Source organism: Corvus cornix, chromosome 5 (assembly GCF_000738735.6).
Source record: "Corvus cornix cornix isolate S_Up_H32 chromosome 5, ASM73873v5, whole genome shotgun sequence".
In the NCBI taxonomy this organism is placed as follows: domain Eukaryota; kingdom Metazoa; phylum Chordata; class Aves; order Passeriformes; family Corvidae; genus Corvus; species Corvus cornix.
In genome coordinates this window covers 37,277,152-37,297,746 of record NC_046335.1, presented here as the reverse complement: position 1 = coordinate 37,297,746, position 20,595 = coordinate 37,277,152, and the positions used below count along the sequence as shown (strand labels likewise).

Sequence of the window (20,595 nt, the reverse complement as noted above, 5' to 3'; positions counted from 1 at the left end):
TCTAGATCAAACAACAGACATCCTGTTGATTCTTCGCCCTTTGTTTTTACCTGGGCTATAACCTTTCAGCTTTGCCAATAAACATTCATCTATGTTCCTCTGCAAGATGTATAGCCAGACTATGGGAAACCAGTTTACAAAGTTCCAGACACAGAAAATATTACTCACAGTTGCAAATACTGATTATCATCTGAAGTCTAAATGCATTAGCTAGGCCACGCTAATGCACAAATGCAAGCGAGCTGGACAGAGCAGCACTGAACGGGGATACCCTGTGATGCATCAGGAGATAAACTCATGGCTCCTTTACAGGGCTGCTCACCTCCACGCTACATACTGCACCAAATATTCTGCTTTTTTTTAAACAGCAAAACTAGCAGATGTTCGCTTTAGTGTAAGAATTCTGCTCCAAACAAGTCAAAGCTTTCATGTAACAAAGAAGGTACAGCTTTCACTCAAAGAAATTAAGATGGACCTTCCCCCCACTTCACCCCTGAAGAAACAGATGCAGATGCACAAGCAATTGCACCCACTTGCAGACTCTAGATATTATGCATGCAAAAGGGTGCTTTCATAAAAATCAGCTCTGGCTGAGTTAAATCGCAGGAAGTTTACAATTTTTAACCTCTGAGTAATACCTGCAAGCAAAGTAAAGGCACAGCCTGGCACTCTGAGGAATTTACTTCTGGTTTGTCTCATGTTGATAAGTTCTTTAAAAAAAACAACAGTCTCCTACACTTTTAAAATAGAAAAATAAATGACAAGTTAAACACTATTAGACTAGAAGTTTAATTAACTGTTAGAAGAAAAGAAACTATCTATTTGCATTGACTACCTCCTATCTTTTTTCATACAGTACAATTCTCCTCCCCTTCCTTTCCCCATTTCTTTTCCAAAACGGGCATGAGAAATTGAGACAATTACAGAAGCTGCAAGGCCAAGCAGCACAGAGTAAGATAAGCAATTGGCTCTCACCATGCTCCCACTTCATTAAACACAATTGGACAAGCATTCACATTGGGATATATTTGCTTGAATCATCAGCATTGTCAAATACTCGAATAAAACTATCACCACACTACACCTTAGACAGCAAAACTGACAGGTTTCACTGCATTGTTCCAAGTGCCAAAGCGGATAAACAGCGCTGAGTGAAAAAACATAAGAGCTGAAAGAAACCTGGAAGTGTTTGTTTGCATATCTTAATCCCCAGGGACCTTTAGTCACTGGTAGATCCGTGCTTTCCATAAAGACTTAGTGGAAGGAACTGGGTGGATATGGATGTGTCAGAGGTATGAAAATGTGAAGTTCTCACGATAATGTCTAAATTAAAGCAAATCCCAAATGAATATTTGACAGCTAAGCAGAATTGTTATGTTGACACATAAACCCAGTAGTAAACACTTAGGCAGACCTAATATACCCTCCTGACTATGAAGTGGAGAAATGTGAACAAAAAGCAGTTTTAATTAAGATTTAAAATAATGTTTGCTTATTAAAAGGTTTGCAGGAATAAAAACCCTGTAGCGCTACTTCATTCTAAGAAAAAATAATCTACGACAAAGATTGAATTAAAACAATCTTGAGAGGGCATGATATTTTTCCATAGGAGATTCAGCCTACTAGAGGGGAAATTTATTTCTGGCTGATCTGGACACTATAATATTTTCCCATGTCTTCTTCTAAGTTTGCACACAGCATACGAGAACTTCTCTTTTTTTGCCCTTCTTTTTCTCCTCTAAATTGGATTTTGAGTAACAGTCACTGTGACACTATTGTCTAAGTTGCTGCCCATCTTCAATGGAGCATTTTCTCACGCTGATTCAACCAATTATTATCTACACTATAGAGAACACTGAGGTAATGAATGTTAATCATAGTGAGATCCTTTAGAAGCAATAACAGATATTCTGCCACTGATTTGGGCTCAACACTCAATACCTGCCTTCTCCAATACCTTGTGTAAAGATTAAACTGCTCTGCAAGCTACCTAAAATGTGGACAGGAGGAAGGGGTAAGAGGGTGAATAGAAGGGTACATCACAGTAGAAGCCACCTCCTGCATCAAGTCAGGTATTTTAATATAACACATGAGAAACCATATTTGAAAACTTCATCTTTGTCAAAATTGTCTGGGCATCTTCATCCAGCACTAACAAATGCTAAAAAAAAAGCTGGAAAGAGCTGTAATAAATTATAGGTCTTTTCTCGTTCCGACTGTACATTAGTATCAATCAACCCTTGTGCTCGGTATTTTATTGTTACAGTGATAATAAGTTACTCACAAAGCAACAGTAGCAAAAAGACACATAAGGCACTGCAAGGAATATTAATGTTTCTAAGCACAATACTGACTTGCACTTCAGTCAAATGCAGGCAACTGTAAAGGACAGAAAAGTTGAATGTTCATAAATCAAGAACCAGTGTTCTCAATCAAGGCAAACTCTTACAGGAGGGGAGAAATAAAGTTTTCTATGAATTGCAAATAACAGAACAACTCTGCTGACAGGCAGAACAAGTTCTGGTATGCACATATTTGGGTCCTTTCTGCCTCCCTTTGTACTACCCACGCTCTCCCCATCCCTTGTTCATAAGCCAAGTAACGACACTTATCTGGAAATATATACAGACTAACAAGGCAACTGTAATTTTAAAGAAGAAAATAATGAGTATGCCCAGAGAAATGTTAGAAAAATCCAAATCAAACACCCCCCCCACACACCACCTTGTGACTGTCTGTGGAGATCCTGAAACTAAGTTTCTTTTCTTTTAATTACAGCCTTATTTCTATTTTAAAAATATTCCTCTGAGCAACACCTCTTTATGTGTTTGTGGGAATTCAGTCATAATCAGTAAAGAAACCATGTTCAGCTTCAAGCTTTCAATTAGCTAGTTGTAAAACCAGAAAAGACACATGATTAGTTCTGCAAACATCTGAAAAGCTCTCAGGTGATTAAAGGTAAACATTGCTCTTCAGTGGAGAGGGGAGGTAGGTATTTTGCACTGCAAGAAGAAAACACTGTTATGGCAAGGCTGCCTGCAGTCTTTGGAACTGAAAGAAATATTTTAAAATTTTACAGAAGGACTGTAATGAACTTCAGATATAAGCACGTCAAAATGTGAACCAAGTGACCACTCAGTGTCTTTTGCAGAGTTGGGCACAACCTTAGACTGATTTGTAAGGCGCAGGTGAGAGGGAAACTCAAACATATGCAAAATATTCGCAGGTTTATAATATTGTGCTTACCCGAGATATGCTTCAGCTTCCTGAAAATGAGTCACTAAGAAACTTAGAAATAAGGAACAGAGGAAAGACAGAAAATACTACAACAGGGACAACACTGTTAAGCTGCCTTAGTAGTGATACTGCTTCTTCAATCTAATTGATCAAAATAAAGGCACATGGAAGGGGAGACTTTCCAGATACCACGTGTTTTTTGCCCAAAACTCTTGTCACGTTACGCTTTTATCATCACATCCGATCTGTGCATTAAGCTACTTTCGGGAAAGAAAGGAGAGGAGGTAAGGTTAAATGATCCCTCATGGCCGGTGCAGTCATACCGTTTTAACACGAAGCTCCTGGTTTTCCTTTGAAACAACTTACAGATTAAAAGAACTAAGAGGAAGTAGACAACGAGGGTACGCTTTCTCAGCAGAACATGAAATAGAGATAATATTCTTGAACAGGAAGCAAGCGGCGAGCTACAGAGCGTGTAACAGGGTCGGGAGCGGCACCATCCTCGACACAGCACGGAGGCTCTCGGTAAGCCGCGCTCGCCGGGAGGGTCGCCGGCCGCGGGCAGGCGCCAGCCCTGTCACCCCGCTGCGGGGCCGCCCCGCCGCCTGTCACCGGCACGGCGCTGCCCGGCCTCGGCTCGCACCCGCGGGGCAGCGCTGTCCCGCACGGGCGGGCTCGCCGCAGGCTGCGCCGCCAGAGCGTGGGAGGGATTTACCGCAGGCAGCACCACCCCGGGCAGGAGGTGAGCGAGGATGACCGAGCGGCCGGCGGGGGCGAGGCGGGCAGGGCGCCGGCCGGCGTTCCCCGAGCGGGGCCGCGGGAGCAGGGGCCGCGCATGCCGGGGGTCACCTACCGGATGAAGGTGGTCTTGCCGGTGCTGTACTGCCCCACCAGCAGCACCATGGGCTTGTTCTCGAAGTCGGCCTCCTCCAGGGCGGGCGAATGGAACTCATGGAAGCGGTAGTGCTCCTCCAGCGGCAGCAGCTTGCGGAGGTAGAGGTCCCGCAGCCCGCCGGTCACCGTCTGCACCACGTCGGTGCCGCCGCCGCGCTCCCGCCCGCCGCCCTGCTTCCCCAGCCAGCTGAACATCCCGCCGCCGCTGCCGCCCGCCGCACTGCCACTGCCGCCGCCGCGCCTCCCGCGCACGCAGCCGCCGGCGCGGACCCGCCCCGGCCCGGCCCGGCCCGGCGAGAGGCGGTGCCAGCAGCGCTGCCGCGCTCCGCTCAGCGGCGGGGCCGGGCGGGGCCCTCTCCATGCAGCACACACCCTCGGAGCCGGGTGGGTTTGGGGTTTTTCTGAAGAGGAAGTTGGTCCGGGTTTTTTTCAGAATCCGAGGATTTTTTTTTTTTTTTTTTTTTTTTTTTTTTTTTTTGGCCAAAAGTCCGCCTCTGGAGGTTAATTGTACCTGCTGGTCCTCTGCGCTAAAATCTCAACCCCTTGCGATGAAATCCGGAAACACTTTGACAGCTCCGATCTGAACATAGAACCGCCCAAATGCTTTTCGTGTTTTTCTGTTGATGGTTGATGTCTTTGGATGCCAAAGAAGTGTGTGACTAAGCGCCGTGGTGTTTAACTACGACATCAGGCAACCGTTTTAAACACAATGAAAAATCTTAGTATAACATGGAAATGTTTCTGCGAGACGTGTGTAGCAGGTACGGCCATTAGTTTTAACCTTAGGTCCTGCATTGTGTTAAGCCGCGTAGGAGGATCACCTTGCCCATTGATTTTACAGGAGGTTTTAGTGGAGTATAATACCAGATTCACTACAGCCTTGGGAAAATCAATAAAACAAATATTTTTTTATCCTCTGACATTAAAGTTTGTGCTCGCTAACTACATAGAAATAAAAAACTTGGGATATCAGTTAAAAAAAAAAAAAGGAGTGGGAAATTTTGCTGAAACTGTTTTTAAACACTATATTACAAATGTATCTTTTGTGTTACACACTTATGGCTCCTTCTCAGCATCCGTATCATTTAAATCCCCTTTTGCTGGTCCAGCACATCTACTGTTTCACATTTTATCTATGTACCTTTCTTCCTCCTCATTTCCATATTGAATACTTCATTTTCTCAGTATGGTCCAGGTCTTTTCTAAATAAATTAGCAGGTTTAGATGTGCTCTTTTCATCTCCTTCCTCTCTACACTGTTCCTCAAAGAACAGATGTTAGACTTTAGCAATGCTCAGTTCTGGGCATTTAACCTCGTTGCCTTCTTTTGGTTCCTTGCTTTGCATTTTATTTAGGGCTGCACATATGTTTTGCAACTCTTTTGTTGCAATTTCCATGCTGAGTCTAAAGATTTTATACCATTTCACATAGGGTCTTGCTGACTGGTTTCCTCATTTTTTAAAATCTCCTTTTCGTAGTTTGGTTTTGTATTTCTTTAATTGTCATTACTTTTCTCTGAGGGTTAATTCATAGGTAATTAAGTAATCACATGTTACTTCAGTGATTTCTTTTAAATTAGTCTTGTATCACCTCAACTTTTGAGGTCTGACTGCTCCTAACTATTAATTATCTGCAAAAATATCTGAGCTGTGGAAAACCTAAGTACTGCGGTGTGAAGTGAGGTTCCTTTTCCCCTTGTCTGTGGTGCTACATCCAGTATTTAGTGACTGGAGAACCTTACATATCTCACAGGGCAGGTACAATACTATCTCAGACTGTCCTCTGAGTCTCTGGGAATTTATGATTCAGTGCAGGACTGAGGCAGATGCAGAAGCATTATATTTTTTCAGTCCCCAAAAATTTTCCAGTGAGTGCATCAATCAGTTATTTGAATGCATAAAATTTTATCAGCAAGAAAACTTGCACTGCACACTTCTGCACATGTGTGCAGAACTACCTCACTTTCTTTAAACCTGCTGCCTGCTAGTTTTGTCTGATCCCCTCCAGGTCTTGTGATAGAAGAGAGGTGCACTGACTTCGTGCATCTCTCTCTTCTCTGCCTTTCACTCCTCCTGTGCTTTTTCTAGGGGGCAGATTCTTTATCTATTCATGCCTTGTGTGGAAGCAGTTCCACCTCCTTGATCAGGCCTGACATTTTCCTCTGTATTCTTGTTGAACAGAGAAAACTGAGATACTGAGTAAGTATTCCATGCAAGATTTTTGAAATGGGGTAAAGTGTTCATTGTTCTCCATGACCCTTTCGTGTCTGCTAGAAAGCAGCAGGAAGGGCAGGGAAGTGTTTGCACTCACACACCTCATTCTGCTGGTCTTCAGACTTCCTGCCTACATGCTTCCTGCTGTCGGTGAAATAATTTTTGCCCTTCAGACAACAAAGCTCTAACTGTATATGGGAACCTGGGAGCGCTTCCAAATTCCCAGGTCTGGCTGTGCCCTCTGGCTACATGCTGTCCCATATTGTGATGAGATCCAGCATTCATCAGCAGGACTGCTGTCTTTGCTCTCTCGTTTCCATGGGAGATAAACTCTGGTCATACAGTCCAGGAGCTCTATGGGCTCCTGTAGGGTGCAGGTAAAGTGTTCACTGACCTAAGTGGCAAACAGAAGGATTACATCTCTGTGCACCACCTAGGAGGAGACCCTCAACCTTGAGGGCAAAGGAATTTGTAAGACTTCCATTTTTGGCCCACAATAACAGGGTTTCTTGACAAAGAATACTACAGCAGAACTGAGGAGCAGGGAAAGCTGTAGGAAATATGGGCTTGTAGATATAAGCTGTCTAATAAATAAACCACTAGCATTGAATTAAAAAATTTAGAAGAAGAATAAATGTAGACTTTTACAGATTCCATCTGTCAAAAACCCAGGCTGCTTACTGGAAAGGAGCCATGTTAATGTCACAACCGAAGTGTCAGAAAACGGAAAGTTTATCTTCTGTTAACTTCAGTTGCCATACTCTATAGCAAGTTAAAAAAAAATCACGTTTGCATGAATGATATTAGGTATACAATTGCAGTTTTGCTTTGTCTGTGTTTCTTGTGTCATTTCTATGTAATAGGCTCAAAGACTTTAATATTATTAATATTAAAGAACATTTGGTATTATCAATAGCATTTAAACCCAGATTGCTAAAATAAATTAACATGAGTTGGTTCTTGTAGAGATGGGTCGTAGTTGTAATCCTAAACTCAAGGGGTCCCAGGATCCCAGAGCACTTTACATCTAGGTGTGGAGCAGATATACTTTCTTCTTCAATAATTTTTCAGCAGCTATGAAATGTCTGCCCGTTGTCTTTGTCTTGCTAGTAGAGGAAGAAGCACCTAAAATAAATGGCCTTAACATGTATTTGGTATGAAAAATGTTTATTTGCTCTAACTCCTACTCAAAAGAAGTGGTATATTATATAAATTTAATATTTATTTACATTCACATAAAGACTCCTTAGTTCACAAATGGTTTTTTTGATTTTGTTTTAGAGACAATGGCTTTTGTTCTCTGCTGCATTTCTGGACTGGCAATCCTCTGTTTTTATAGCACAGGTAGAACACAGATACAGTCAGTGTAAACTTCCTCATGCTTCCTTGTCCACGCAGTTTCGCCCTGGCCTGGAAGGTCACTTCTGCAAGTACAGTGGAGCACAGCCTCACCTAGCTGCCCTCCTAAGGTTGTCAATGAGGGAAGCACATTAGTTCATTAAGGAAGAGCTGGTTTTTTGAGTTTATTCCCTCCACTGACAGACAGGCTTTAACATTTTTGATGACAAATGAAGTGCTATTCTTAGCATTCTTTGGCTTTTCTTCACTTCCTAATAAAATTCCTTTCCTTCTTCATCGACAGGACTCGTAGAGACTTTATTTCATATTCCCTGGTGCTGGGCAGTCAGCCAAGTGCTGGGTTCCCTCTCTGTCAGGCACACACATGCCACAGCCATCGGGTGGTTTTTGCAGTGCTTGCTCTTTCTTACACTGCTTTTTCCGCTCCACAGCAGTACGCAAGGCCTGAAGAATCAAATCTTTGTTGTTCTGGACGTTGTAGTAACTGAGGTTCACCAGTTTGTCAAAATTTTCCTCTGAATAGCTCAGATTGTTTATGTAATATGGGCCACAGGCATTGGCAACATCAACCTCACCCTCTGCCATCTCTGAGGGACTACGCTTCACACCTAGCAGACAAGCAGTGATATGGTTAATTTGCAAAAGAACAATTAGGGTCTGGGTGTTTCTCAGTCACAAATAGTGCATCACAACCCTAAACTATATTAGTTTTTTGTTCGACTTTGCACCAATGAGACACAGCATACGAGCAGGCTGAACTTCTATCTATCTGCTAGTATATAGAATAAACAGGTTCTTGGAAGGGAAGAGGTCAATTAATTTTGTTGGATTCTGAAGATTACTGGATTTAGATGCCTTTGAGTGCTACAGGATGGCTGAAGATCCCTGTCTGGGGCAGAGACCTGAAGACACAGAGATCCAGTGCTGTGTGCTAGTCTGTACTCCCATGTCACAGTTTCACCCCAGCCAGCAGCTAAGCAACACAGCTGCTTGCTCAGTGCACCCTGGCTGAGGGATGGGGAGAGAACCAGAAGAGCAAAGGGAGAAAATGTGGGTGGAGATAAAGACAGTTTAATGGGACAGAAAAGGAAGAACAACATAACTTTCATTCTAAATCCCAAACACAGCACTATACCAGCTGCTAGGAAGAAAATTAACTCTTTCCCAGATGAAATCAGGACAGCCTGACATGAGGGTTCACATACATTTTTATGCTTCCTCATCATTTCCACAGATCCTTTGGTTTTCTGACAGCTGGCATGAGGGAAAGAGAGTATTAACAACACAGAAATAGTAGGCAATACTCTCAGAGAAAGTATCAGAGACATGAGAATTTTTCTGTCAGCCTCCAGTGAGACCATCACTCTGCCCAAGAGGGTGTTACTGTAACAAACAAGAACCCTCCACAGTCACAGATAACCAGCACCACCTGAACCATGGCAAGGGGGTAGGCACTGGGAAAAGTCAGCATCTCACTGATAAGACCTCATGCATTCGGGGAATCTTCTCTGCCAACATGGATCTAACAACACTGAAGAAAGGGTTCTGATTTTCCTTGAAGGGTCTGTCTGAGTCCAAAAGCTGTACTCCTCTCAGCTTTGCAGACAGAGTTACAGTGAACTGGTACCACTCAATTGAAGCAGAGTAAATCTTACACAGAGAATCCTCTTTCTATTTGATCAGGGAATAGCCTAACAGTACAGCATGTAACCAGTTTGAATATGTCAGTTTCACTTGTTTACTGCTCAGACTCTAAATTCCCCTCTGAATGAGCTGATGGATGAGCTGCCAATGAAAAACTTGCCTGTTCATGTGATTGTACTAATATTTCACATGCTGTACAATTTAGATCTCGGCTAGGGCATGGTACTGAAGCACTATAAATTAAGCTGATCTCTGTCTGTCACTAACAAAGGGCAGACATCCTTTTCCAGCCTCACAGGACCTTCTGCGGCATCCATCCTGCTGCTGTGGAGGCCAGGTCTCAGCTGTGAGATGTCAGTTCTCCCAAAAAGCTGCATGGACAGAGCCCTTTCATGCCAGCTCAGCTGACACTTTGCCTGAGGGGGCATGACAAGGAGGACCCCTTCTTTCTCTTCCTCTTTAATCTCAGCGTGCAGCTACCAGCTGAACCGGTTGGGCAACACAAGCTTGCCTCAAGTGTATGCAATATGCAGACAGCATGCAGGTCTTCAAATTAATTTTCTTCATAGCTAGCAACACCCCTTTTTAGACTCCCTGATAATATATGCTTACATTTAACATCTGCACATCATCTGATGTACACCTGATAGTAGATACACCTGATAGTAGATAACTGACTTAGGCACATCATCCCTCGTTTCTGGAAATTATTGAGGGAAAGAAGGCAGGCAAACTCCCTCACAGAGCAGTACAAAAGAGCAGTGCAGTATAGAAGAGCAGTACAGGAGCTAATTCTCAGCTCTTCTTCTACTTCTTTCTTCTTTTCTCCTTTCTTTAATTCTCTCTACAAAGGGCAACTGCAGAAAGTAACCTTTCTGTTATCTGATCAGTGGTAAGGAGCTGGAGTAGAATGGTGTGTGTACCTCCATAAATACCCTTGGTCTATTTGAGTCCTGTTCAAAACCCCAGCTGTACACCTCAAACATGAAATGAGCTCAGTCAACAAAGCAGAAGTACCATATTATTTTTTACAACTTACTTAATATAAAAGGATAAGAATTGATACAATTGGGACAATAGTTTCTGCATTTGTTTTGGTTTTAAATTTAATGTACATGTACCAACCTAGAACTTCTGGCTTTCAAGTACATTGTGGGGCTTTGAAGTGAACTCACAATCTGAGTTAGGAATTTTAGCATCTGGAGAAGGAGTAACTGAGACTTTGGTGCCAACAGAGTAGTATGGCATGTGGGATATGGTACCAGAACTCAGAATTCACCTGTTTAGAAGTGACTGGCAATGTTGCTATTGAAACTCTTTAAATTTCAAAGTGAACAGACACTGTTGGAATGGCTCAGTGTTGTAGTTTCATCACTTTGCTATACCTCCATGTTACATTTCCATCACTTTGCTTCTGCATGCTTTTTTTTACAAGGTTATCTGCCTAACTGTAAGCCTGGAAATTATTTCAAACAATGAAATCCTTAGGCTCCTCAGAGCATTCTCTAACAGGAGCGGATGACAAGTGTGAGAGGAAATTACCGCTGCTAATTTCTGCTACTGCCGGTAAACAGAATATTCTTTTCCTCAATTAAGTACAGTCTGCTTATGAAAAGCCAAAAAAAAAATCTGAAGAGGAAAATATTTGCCAAAGGCTGATTCCAGATGCTTCTCTACTGTTTAGGAAAAGTCACATATTTTAAGTTTCTTTATCTGGTTCAGATCTAAGCAAAGAGGGTTCAAGTCTGTTATTACAGCATGATCTGAAGAGCAGTTATTATCCAGTAAAAAAAGAGAAAGAAAGTGGCTGCTGCCTCTGTTAATGTGATGGGTAACCATAAACTTACCAGGTGCTTTGTATTCCCTGAAGGTGTCATTTACTAGAGGGAAAAATATCACAATAGGTGTTTCTGGGCTCTCTTTATCACCAACAATGTAGCATTCCTTCAGATGTGGAGTTTCCTGATCATCTGGCACCTTTGTAGGGAAAGGAATTCCCTGTTTTGCAAAGTATTTAGAGGCATCTTTCAGGGGCTGGTTGCCACAAGAGGAAAACAAAACAAAAGAAAACATCAGAACATATGGGAAGAACTTTGAATTTGACCAAAACCTAATTTCACTGGGAATATTTGTGGGGTAAGTGACAGGTTCTGACAGATTATGGTACACACCCAATTTAGGTGTAGGTTGTTTATGGAGTCAAGACTTGGAAGGCCAGAGTTAAGTGAGATGGATCTGAGTATATGTGCCTGTCTTCGAAAATCTACATGCCACATTTGGCTATGAAAAAGTTGCCTTAGACAACTTTTTATTCCTAAGGAATTTAACATTCCTAAACACAAACTGTTGTTGCATTTATTTGCATATCTGGTCTTCTGGGTTTGCATCAAACCCTTCTATTGTTGCAGTTATATTGTCCTGAAGGTACATTTTTCCTTGCATAGGAATATGTATGATTGCATTGAGAAATATTAGACAGTGTTTAAAGACAATTAGCTTCATTCATTCCACATCTGACTGCCTTCAAATCAGCTAAAACGACTTATATGTAAAAATGAGCAGATAGAGTTTACTAACTTATTATTTCCTGAAAACATTTGCAGTGTTCCATAAAGATATGTGACCCCCAGTTAACAGTAGACTGTTAACTTATTAACACTTCCCAGATATTGGGAAAAAACAAAAGTTTCTGTGAGTAGAGGATCAGCCATTCTGGCAACTCAGTGATGAAACAGAGAAATCAATAAAGAAGAATGTGCAAGACTCACCCCTGTCTGTGAACCTGAGCTGTAGTTGAAATGCAAAATGACATCCACCTTCCTTTCTGGCCTCATAAGGGGTGGGTAACTGGTAGCAAAGGCAAATGCAGTATCAATCAGGATGAGGTAGTCTGCTGCTGTGGTCAGGTGGTTGGGCTGGGAGTCCAGCTCACAGTCTAGGAAAGAAGCACGTTTTTTCAGAGGAAGTGCCCAACGCAAGGGAGGTGCTGAGGAAAGTCTATTGTTAACAAAAAGAGACTTCAACTTCTCTTGGGTCCTAGACCTACCTATATAGCTGATGGCTGCAGTTCAGTCATTTCTCAGTTCCTCATCTGGCTTCCCCTTTTCATCTTTACTCTGCAATTTCTTTGGCTTTCCTCTGACTAGAAGCGATTAACTTGGGGCTCAGGAGAACAGACTTAATGCATCTTGTGTGTGACTCTGATCATGTTGGCGTGGGGTTTTTTTTGTTTCCTTTTCTTTTCTTTTTGTTGTTAATATGAAACAAATTAAATGGCACCTCTCTCTGTCAACACACTAAAGACTAAATATGTTGTGTGCTTTCCTCACTATGAGAGTGGCCTCACAGCTACAATCGTATGTGGAACATCTGGTGCCAGACTGAACAAAAAAATTCCCTACCTGGATAACAGGGAATAGTGTCACAAAGGTTGTACCTTACTTAGAAGTAAAAATGTAACAGGAACCGAAGCTCCCTCCCACATCCCCTGAGTATTGGCCGAGCAAGAGATAGTGTATGATAGCACCAGTGCCCTGCTGCAGGCATGCAGGCTGGCTGGCTGGCACAGCAGCAGATGTGCTGGGTGACTAACTGGGATTTTTCTCATCTACCAGTTGTGAGACTTCATGAATTGTTTTTAAAAACTTGTTTTGAAGCCTCCCCTGCTACTTAATTTCAGCTTTCAGTGACAAACAGCTTCAAATACTATCAGAACATCGGAATGAAACAAAAAAAGCAGTTAGCTTGGTAACTTTTTAAGGATTTTTTTTTTCACAAGGATGGTTTAAACTGTAACTTGAAGCAGGGTGCTGTTACCATACCTTTCCACTTGGAAAACTCGCTCTCTAGGTAGTTATTGTTTATCTGGAAGCCCTTCAGGAAGTTATGGATTTCTGAGGCTGCTGGACGTAACATTGCAACATCTCGGAAAATTTCTGAAAAGCTGTCAGTAGGACAAACCACTCGAGTATCCAGCTCATTTGGTCTCGTCGGGAATAGGGCTCCATCATCTGCAGAAGAAAGAAAAGCAGTTTATGTATGTGGTTTGTTTCATTGTTGAAGTCAATCTGTGCAGTCATCCTTTGGTTTAATATGTTTGGAAAACTTGAATTTCTTTCTCTTTTTACTTCCAGGATTTTCACAAATCTCAACTTTTTTTTTGGCTAAGCTTTGAAAAATCCCTTTCTTCTTCTCACTTCACAGTGATAAAGGCTTTGTTTGTACAGCAAAAAGAGTTCACCTCACCTACTAGAAATTTCTTTGCTTTGCTATGATTTTATCCATTAAATATCTTGCACTTAACTGTCTTCCTTTGCTAGTCCATGCCACACTTTCTCTCTCAGACACATGAAAAGCCACACAATAACAATCTCTCAGCCACACAAACATAATTAATGTTCCTTACTAGAAAATACAGACTCCTTGTTTTAACAACCAGAAATTACTTCCTTACAAGTGCTAGAAGATAAAACAAATAAGCCTTTTCAAAATACTTCTCTTCTTTGCCATCTTTTCTCTTTGTAATGTGTTTGTCTTGTGTATTTGTCCTTCAAATCTGACCCTGCATATCTTTCCTAATTTTCTATTATGTTTTGCAAATCTCATCCTCATGACTAGTTTGGAATGACTTCCAACAGTACTGAAGTTTGCATCAATGCTTTGTAGACTTCAGAGATGAAAAGATGTTGTTTGCTCTTGTTTCCCTGATGCTTCAACTTCTGAGAGAGGATCTGGAAGACTGTGGAATGCTACATGAGCATCTTCCACTTATGGGGATATTTTTCTCTAGTTTTACCCTTGTGCTCAGAAAACATCTCATAAGAGGGCCATTGTCTCTTTTATTTTTCTGCAATGGATCCTGTGGGTTCTTTTCACATACAACTGAAATAATTGCCATATGTAATACATGGCATGAATTTCCTTCTGGTTTATATGTGGATAATGGAAATCCCTGAAGAGAACATTCCAAGAGGGCTTTGTAAAATTCAGTAAGAGAATAGCAGCACAGAGGAAAAGAATAAAAAAGAAAAGAGAAAATAAAACAAAATAATCAAATAATAAGAATAACCCACCTATGTCAGCAATTTTGTCTCGGGTCCATTTGTGCCAGAAGTCTTCTGAATTAACAGATATATACCAAGCATCCATGAGATTCAAGGAAAATACACTGCTCCAGACCCCTGTGGCATAGGATATATGTGACATATTTGAAAATAAATGGGGTGCAAAGAAATTTGCTGTAAACCTAAATTTGCAATACATTTGCTGTCAAATGTCACTGGACACTTCAGGGAACAGAGACAGAAATGTCCCTGCATCACTCTAGAGAAGGTAGGAAGAAAGTGCCAAGGTGTAGAAAGGGGCTGGTGACCTGACAGCACTTCTGATTATGCAAGGGAAGACCTGGGTCCCTATCTGAAATTGCAGCCAGGGACAGAGAGATTCTGAGTTGCTTCCTTATGCCTCACCCTGAGCTGTAGTGAAATCTCCACACAAGCAAAAAGTTTCAACTTCTCAAAAAAACCCCTGAAACTTCCTTTTTCCTTTATGCAGTTGGTGGAAGTAGAAAGAACAATGAGGCAAGAGATTGCTTTTGCAAAGTGAAGAAAGATTTCCTTACTGCTTTCACTTTTTTTATGCAAGACAGAAAAAAAGATAAACATTCCGACTTATTTGCACTCTGAAATGGAAATGTTATCTTAAGAATTAATCAGGGCAAGATGTGGCAGGAACTTTGTAGATAAAAAGGTGTATTTTAGAGACTCAGGCTGCAAAAGAAACTGATGATTTAACTCAGCAGCAATGATACACAACTTTTGTTGCTGACAAAGATATATAAGTACTGTGAAGGTCTCATGACAGTAAGCATAACCATAGATGAAATCAATACATCTGATAAGATGAATAAGATCACAGAGAAAATAAAAAATCCTGCAGATAGTGACCTGTTACCAGTCCTAGTATTTTACCACATACTGCTCCAGGCAGATAAAAAACACACTAACTGTTTAATTTCAGAAGAGGGCTTTGTACAGGAGCAGATTATATTATATTATATTACATTTTCCCAGAACAACAAATCACCTTCCAAAAAGCAGATTCTGGATTCTGGGATTTTCTTCATCAGGCGACCCATGAAGAACTCGCTGCCAAAATCTTCTGCACGAATGAAGGCTCCATATTTTGGAAATCCTACCTCATAAGGGGTGAATTCCACCCATTCTAAAAGAAAAGGCGTAAGACAGACTGATTACAGCAGCAGAGGAACAATTATTTGAATAAATACGATATTGGCCAGGTTAAGGCAGACTGGTTTCTAATTAACACACTTTGCAAGCAGGCACTTATTTACTGTACATTTAGCAGTGGTGAATATGCAGAACAAATTGTCCTCTTAAATCTATATGTCTCTGTAAACTTTCTGACACTTTCTATAGAAGTGCATAATGTCTTCCATTGTCCTGCTTTAGATCCTGAATACTGAATTACACTAAGGTCTTCAAAATACTAACTATTAAATTTCTCCTCTGAGGTGGATTAGCCTTTGAGAGTATTTGTACATTGAATTGATATCCTTATCTAATCCTAAATTGACTCCAATTGGGATTAAATGTTAAATACACTTCTGGAATATTGTTACCTCTAAAATCCTGGTCGCTGATTTTATCCTTCACATTGAGAGAGAGGTAGATGGGCAGGGGGTTTTGACCCTGATTTAGTGCCTGCTGCTGATCTGTGAGCTTATGGCAGTCCTCCTGTTTTGAAGAATGACAGTAGCTGAGGACAATTGGATGACACAAAGAGACTCCCACTTCATCTAAACCTGGGTTCTGACAACGCAGTGCACACATGACTCCAACTAGGATGCTCCCCACACATTTAGTTCTGAAAGGTGCTGCCACATCCCTATCCCTGCCCCTCCCCTGCCCCAACCCTTCAGTACACAAATAATCCTAAATTCATGTTGAAAGAATATGGTAAGGAGAAAATGCTGTTATCCACATTTTTTATTTCAGAAAAAATGTCTGGAAACGTTTGAAAAGCACTCTTGACAGGAAATATTTCATTATGAAAGTGTAAACCCATCCCTGACTTCCCAGAAAAATGCCTTTTCATCAGACCTGTGACAGAGACAAGGCTCATGAAAAGTTAAGGTTCAGCGAGCCTTGGCCCTTCTGCTGCAGAACTCAGGCAGGGTGGAAAGGGTAGGATGGTTTGGGAGCAGAACCAAGGTTTGTGTGATCCTACAAGCAGAGCTGCAGGTACTCCTGCTCACCAGAGCAGCCTGTGGAAGGATGGCTGTGCCACCAGTGCCACCAGGTTTCCCTTGGGCTGTTGTTGGTCAGGGGACAGGGCTGTGGAGACACTTGCAGCTCCCTCCTGAACAGAGTCCCAGGGAGTCTCTACCACTGTGCTGTGACCAGGAAGTAGAAATGTGGATGTGTGTGGGGTTATTCATATTACAGGGTGAATGTTTTCTCATTCCAAAGTATAAATGGCCTAGTGGGAAAGAAATATTCATGAAGATTAAAATAGAGCCTGAATTCTGTGTGAATTCACAGAATCACAGAATGGTTGGGGTTGGAAGGGCCCTTAAAAATCATTTAGTTCCAATCCCACTGCTATAGGCAGGGACACCTTCCACAAGACCAGGTTGGATGGAGATCAACCATGCTCTCCATCCAACCTGGTCTTAAACACCTGCAGGGATAGGGAGTCCACAACTGCTCTGGGAACATGTTCCAGTGCCTCACTACCCTTATAGTGAAGAATTCTTCCCAATACCTAAATCTAAGCCTCCCCTCCTTCAGCTTAAGGTCATTTCCCCCTTGTCTTATCCTACATGCCCTTCTGAATAGTCCCTCTCCAACCTTCTTGTAAGCCTCTTTTAGATTCTGTGAGGAATAAATTAGAAGTTGTTCATACTGTAAGTTTCCTATTACTTATTTTCATTCCCATCCTTTCTGTACCAGATGTGATGTTAAGATCTGTATAATACAGCCAACAAACATAATGAATGGTACTGCCAAGGCACATGCTTTAGGCATCTATAAGAAAAACAAACAAACAAACAAGCAAAAAACCTCTTTTGTCTAGGGGTGGCCAAACGTTGGCATGTGTCGCCCAGAGAATTTGTGGAGTCTTCAGCTGTGGAGATATTCAAAGCCCATAGTTCAGGGTAGCTGGCCGTTCCTGATCTTGCTTGGACAAGATGAACTCCAGAGGTCCCTTCCAATCTCAACTATTTTTTGGATTTAATGTCTTTCCTCACTGCTGTATTCACTAGATATTCAAATCTGAAGAGAAAGGTGCTGTTATTGTACCTTTTCATGTAACATGTTTTCAATGATGAGTCCCCAGAGATCTGTGAAACACAGCTGATGTCCTTCCTGTTTCCTCTGGCACAACTCTTTCAAATAGTATTTCAGACGATCAGGGGCAAAACAAGTAACAAACTTATTTTTAAGTACATGCTTTCGGACATCATTGAGTGTTTCCTTGAGATCCTTTTGGGACCAGTCAGGATCTTCATACAAGTTTGACATGGTCCTAAAAAAAACCACACAAAAAAACCACAGGGAAAGTGTGAGTTCTGAAGCAGAGCTTTGGGAAGTTATGAAGGTTTGTGTATTATGTCTTCATTTACATGAAAAAACACCATGTGTTTGGTACTATCCACATATTTAATTAATTCCAAATGTGGGGAAAATACCCACTAAAAGAAACAACAACAACAACAAAAAAACAGCAGAAAAAGAAAAAGCCTTTTCTTGATAGTTAAGATCATACAACTCAAGATCGCTTCCTGATGTCATCTATGGAAAATTCCTGTGTACTTATCTTGGTCTTACCATGTTGTTCCAGACAAACCAGTGATATATGAGACACAGTCCAAGACATTCATTTCCTGCACGCTGAGGAGGTGAGCGTACATGGCTGTCAGAGCTCTGGTTCCACCACCCGTTGTCATGATTGCTACCACAGGTACCTGTTCAATCCCAAAATACATGCATTTAGTGACATGGTCTGAGAAGGCACAGAGACAGCACTGATAAAGTAGTAAAAAAATGCCACCAGTTCAATGTGAAGAAAAACATGAACTAATAATGGGGCATGTAAGGAGTAAGAAATACTTCATATTTACCTCTGTCAAGCAACTCTGCATTAGAACATGAAATCCATTATCACATTTTCAGTGCTCTATTTCAAAACCATTAACAAAAAGTTGCAAAAAAACTAGAGGAAATTGCACCTTCTTTCATCTGAATCAGATTATTATCAGATACAATAGACCAGAAAATATCAGTGCTGTCTCACGGTTTCCATGCAAGCAGTGATAACCTCCTTTATCCTGAACTTTGCTGAAACTATTGTACAGTTAATCCACAGGCCATACTAGAAACGTCATGACTGATGGATTTAAGAGCACAGGCCAGTTCAGAATCCCTGAAACCAGAGGCTGGTGACACCATTCCCTTTTACAGTTGCTGGAGGAAAAGAGAAACCATGCTCACTCCACCTACCACATATGTATATACAGTACTAGGTATGCAAGAGAGCTGCAATTATTTGCTTCTGTGATCATATAGAAATATAGGGATGGAAGTCTTAGAAAAAGAATTATTTCATAAATATGAATTGGCTCCTTTAACAGTAAACACAGGTACACTGGAGTGAAGGAATGTCAGGTACAAATCATCAGGAGAATCTAGAGAGATTGTTCTGCAGGGAAGTATGGGTGGCTATATACCTGAGGGGAAGGGAACACCCATGGCTTAGTGCTGGCATTTAAAGGCAAGGTCTTCTGTTTGAAAGGTCCAGCTGTGCAAAAAAAGCTGAACTCAGTTTAGGTCAAAACAAGCAAAATTTACCCTGTTTGCATTTGAGTTTAGGCTTCACACCGCAGTCATGGGTGCCTAATTAAAAAAAAAAAAAAAACAACACCTGATTTTCCCCTGCCCTTAAACCTCTGTTATCAAACCTGTTTGCTGAGCAAGAACATGCTACAGCAGACAAAGTCAGACTGGAAGTGTGCTGTGCTCACACAACGGGAACCTAAGCGGTGGCACAAAGGATAAACAAAATAAAGTCCAGTTTTAGCCATGAGGGAATGAAGCGCTGAATCCACTGGGTAGATCTGGCCTAAAAGAAACTTTGGCTTTGGTTCTGAGAGCACCTAGCCTCTCTCTACATTATGGTGCAAGCTACTACTGAACACAAGGCTAGATTCTTTAGCTTCAGAGCTACAGGCTTTTTATTAATGTTTCTGATGAATACTCATTTCTTCCCTAGAATAGAGAAGTCAGCCACAGAGAAAAGAACTCAGCTATAGTTTGTACATGAAACTACAAGGTTTCCAGGAAAATGTGACCACCAATGCTATATTTGGACACTCATCTGTGCAGAAAGCAGAGAATAATTATGTCTCAGAGACCTCATCATCCTGCAAGTCCTCTTCCAGGTGGAGAATGTCCTTCAAAGCGGCTGCAACTACCTTCTTCCTCTTGCAAATGAAATCCCGTTCCTGGACACACAGATCAAACCCCAGGCGTACATCTAGGTCATCCTGGCTGGAACACGGATCAGGTATCATACATCACATCTGTAGTCTAAGCCAGCATTTTAATTGCTTTACCTCATAAATAGACATGCCTTCACTACCAGGTCTATATAAAGCAAAGCAGGAAGATATTAAATGTTCTGGTTTGTTCTTGGAGAAAAACAGTCCGTCTGCCTTTGAACTGAAAGGAATTTTTTTTTTTTTCTCCCTGTCAAAGATGCCTGTAATTAAATATAGCTGCAAATAACAGTCGTTTCTTTTCAGACATAAATCCAGGCGCCTGCAGAGGGCAGTGTTTTAAAGGTGGCTTTTAAAAGTTCTGCAAACTTCCACTGATAACCCGCGAAACGTTCTACTGGAGTTGTAGATTTACATGATCAGATGTTCTTTTGATGTTTATAAGCACTGCATATGGGGTTTGAAAGCTGCTATGAAAATCTTGCATAGCCGTTCTAAGGAAGAAGTTTTTAAATGACAGCTGTAAACTGTATGTATGTTTCATAGCATATTTACTGAAAATAAACAGCATGATAGAAGATACACCTGCTTTTCTGGAAGCTCTCTCCTGCTACTATATGGTACATAATGTAACATATTCACCTTATAAATTTTACTAAGGCCTGAATGATATTCCAAAACACACTGTGTGGTTCCTTGGTCTAGAAATGGTCAATCACTTCATTGAATT

At 41.4% G+C, this 20,595-nt stretch overlaps 2 protein-coding genes and 1 long non-coding RNA gene across 6 annotated transcripts in view; 1 reads left to right on the top strand and 2 right to left on the bottom strand.

The window, feature by feature from the left end:
* EHD4 (EH domain containing 4) overlaps positions 1-4,342 on the bottom strand; it is a 30,134-nt gene extending 25,792 nt beyond the window's left edge. The window contains exon 1 of the mRNA XM_039552206.1: positions 4,091-4,342. Coding sequence (XP_039408140.1) covers positions 4,091-4,326 — 236 coding nt within the window. The 5' untranslated portion in view covers positions 4,327-4,342. The remainder of the gene's footprint in view (positions 1-4,090) is intronic.
* Positions 3,448-19,791, top strand: LOC109144529. The gene is made up of 3 exons (XR_002045348.2): positions 3,448-3,762; positions 18,212-18,331; positions 19,640-19,791. It is a non-coding gene; the product is annotated as an uncharacterized LOC109144529 (long non-coding RNA).
* LOC104698601 (cytosolic phospholipase A2 epsilon-like) overlaps positions 7,492-20,595 on the bottom strand; it is a 38,047-nt gene continuing 24,943 nt past the window's right edge. For 3 of the 4 annotated variants that reach the window (XM_019285655.3, XM_019285656.3, XM_019285664.2), the window contains 10 exons: positions 19,782-19,917; positions 18,199-18,335; positions 17,671-17,896; positions 15,987-16,101; positions 15,431-15,568; positions 14,419-14,526; positions 13,168-13,356; positions 12,115-12,281; positions 11,194-11,380; positions 7,492-8,310 (listed from right to left, as the gene is read on the bottom strand). In XM_019285655.3, coding sequence (XP_019141200.2) covers positions 8,000-8,310; positions 11,194-11,380; positions 12,115-12,281; positions 13,168-13,356; positions 14,419-14,526; positions 15,431-15,568; positions 15,987-16,101; positions 17,671-17,896; positions 18,199-18,335; positions 19,782-19,917 — 1,714 coding nt within the window. In that variant the 3' untranslated portion in view covers positions 7,492-7,999. Of the gene's footprint in view, positions 8,311-8,797; positions 8,957-11,193; positions 11,381-12,114; positions 12,282-13,167; positions 13,357-14,418; positions 14,527-15,430; positions 15,569-15,986; positions 16,102-17,670; positions 17,897-18,198; positions 18,336-19,781; positions 19,918-20,595 lie in introns of those variants that run through there. The other variant, XM_039552205.1, reaches the window with a different exon arrangement.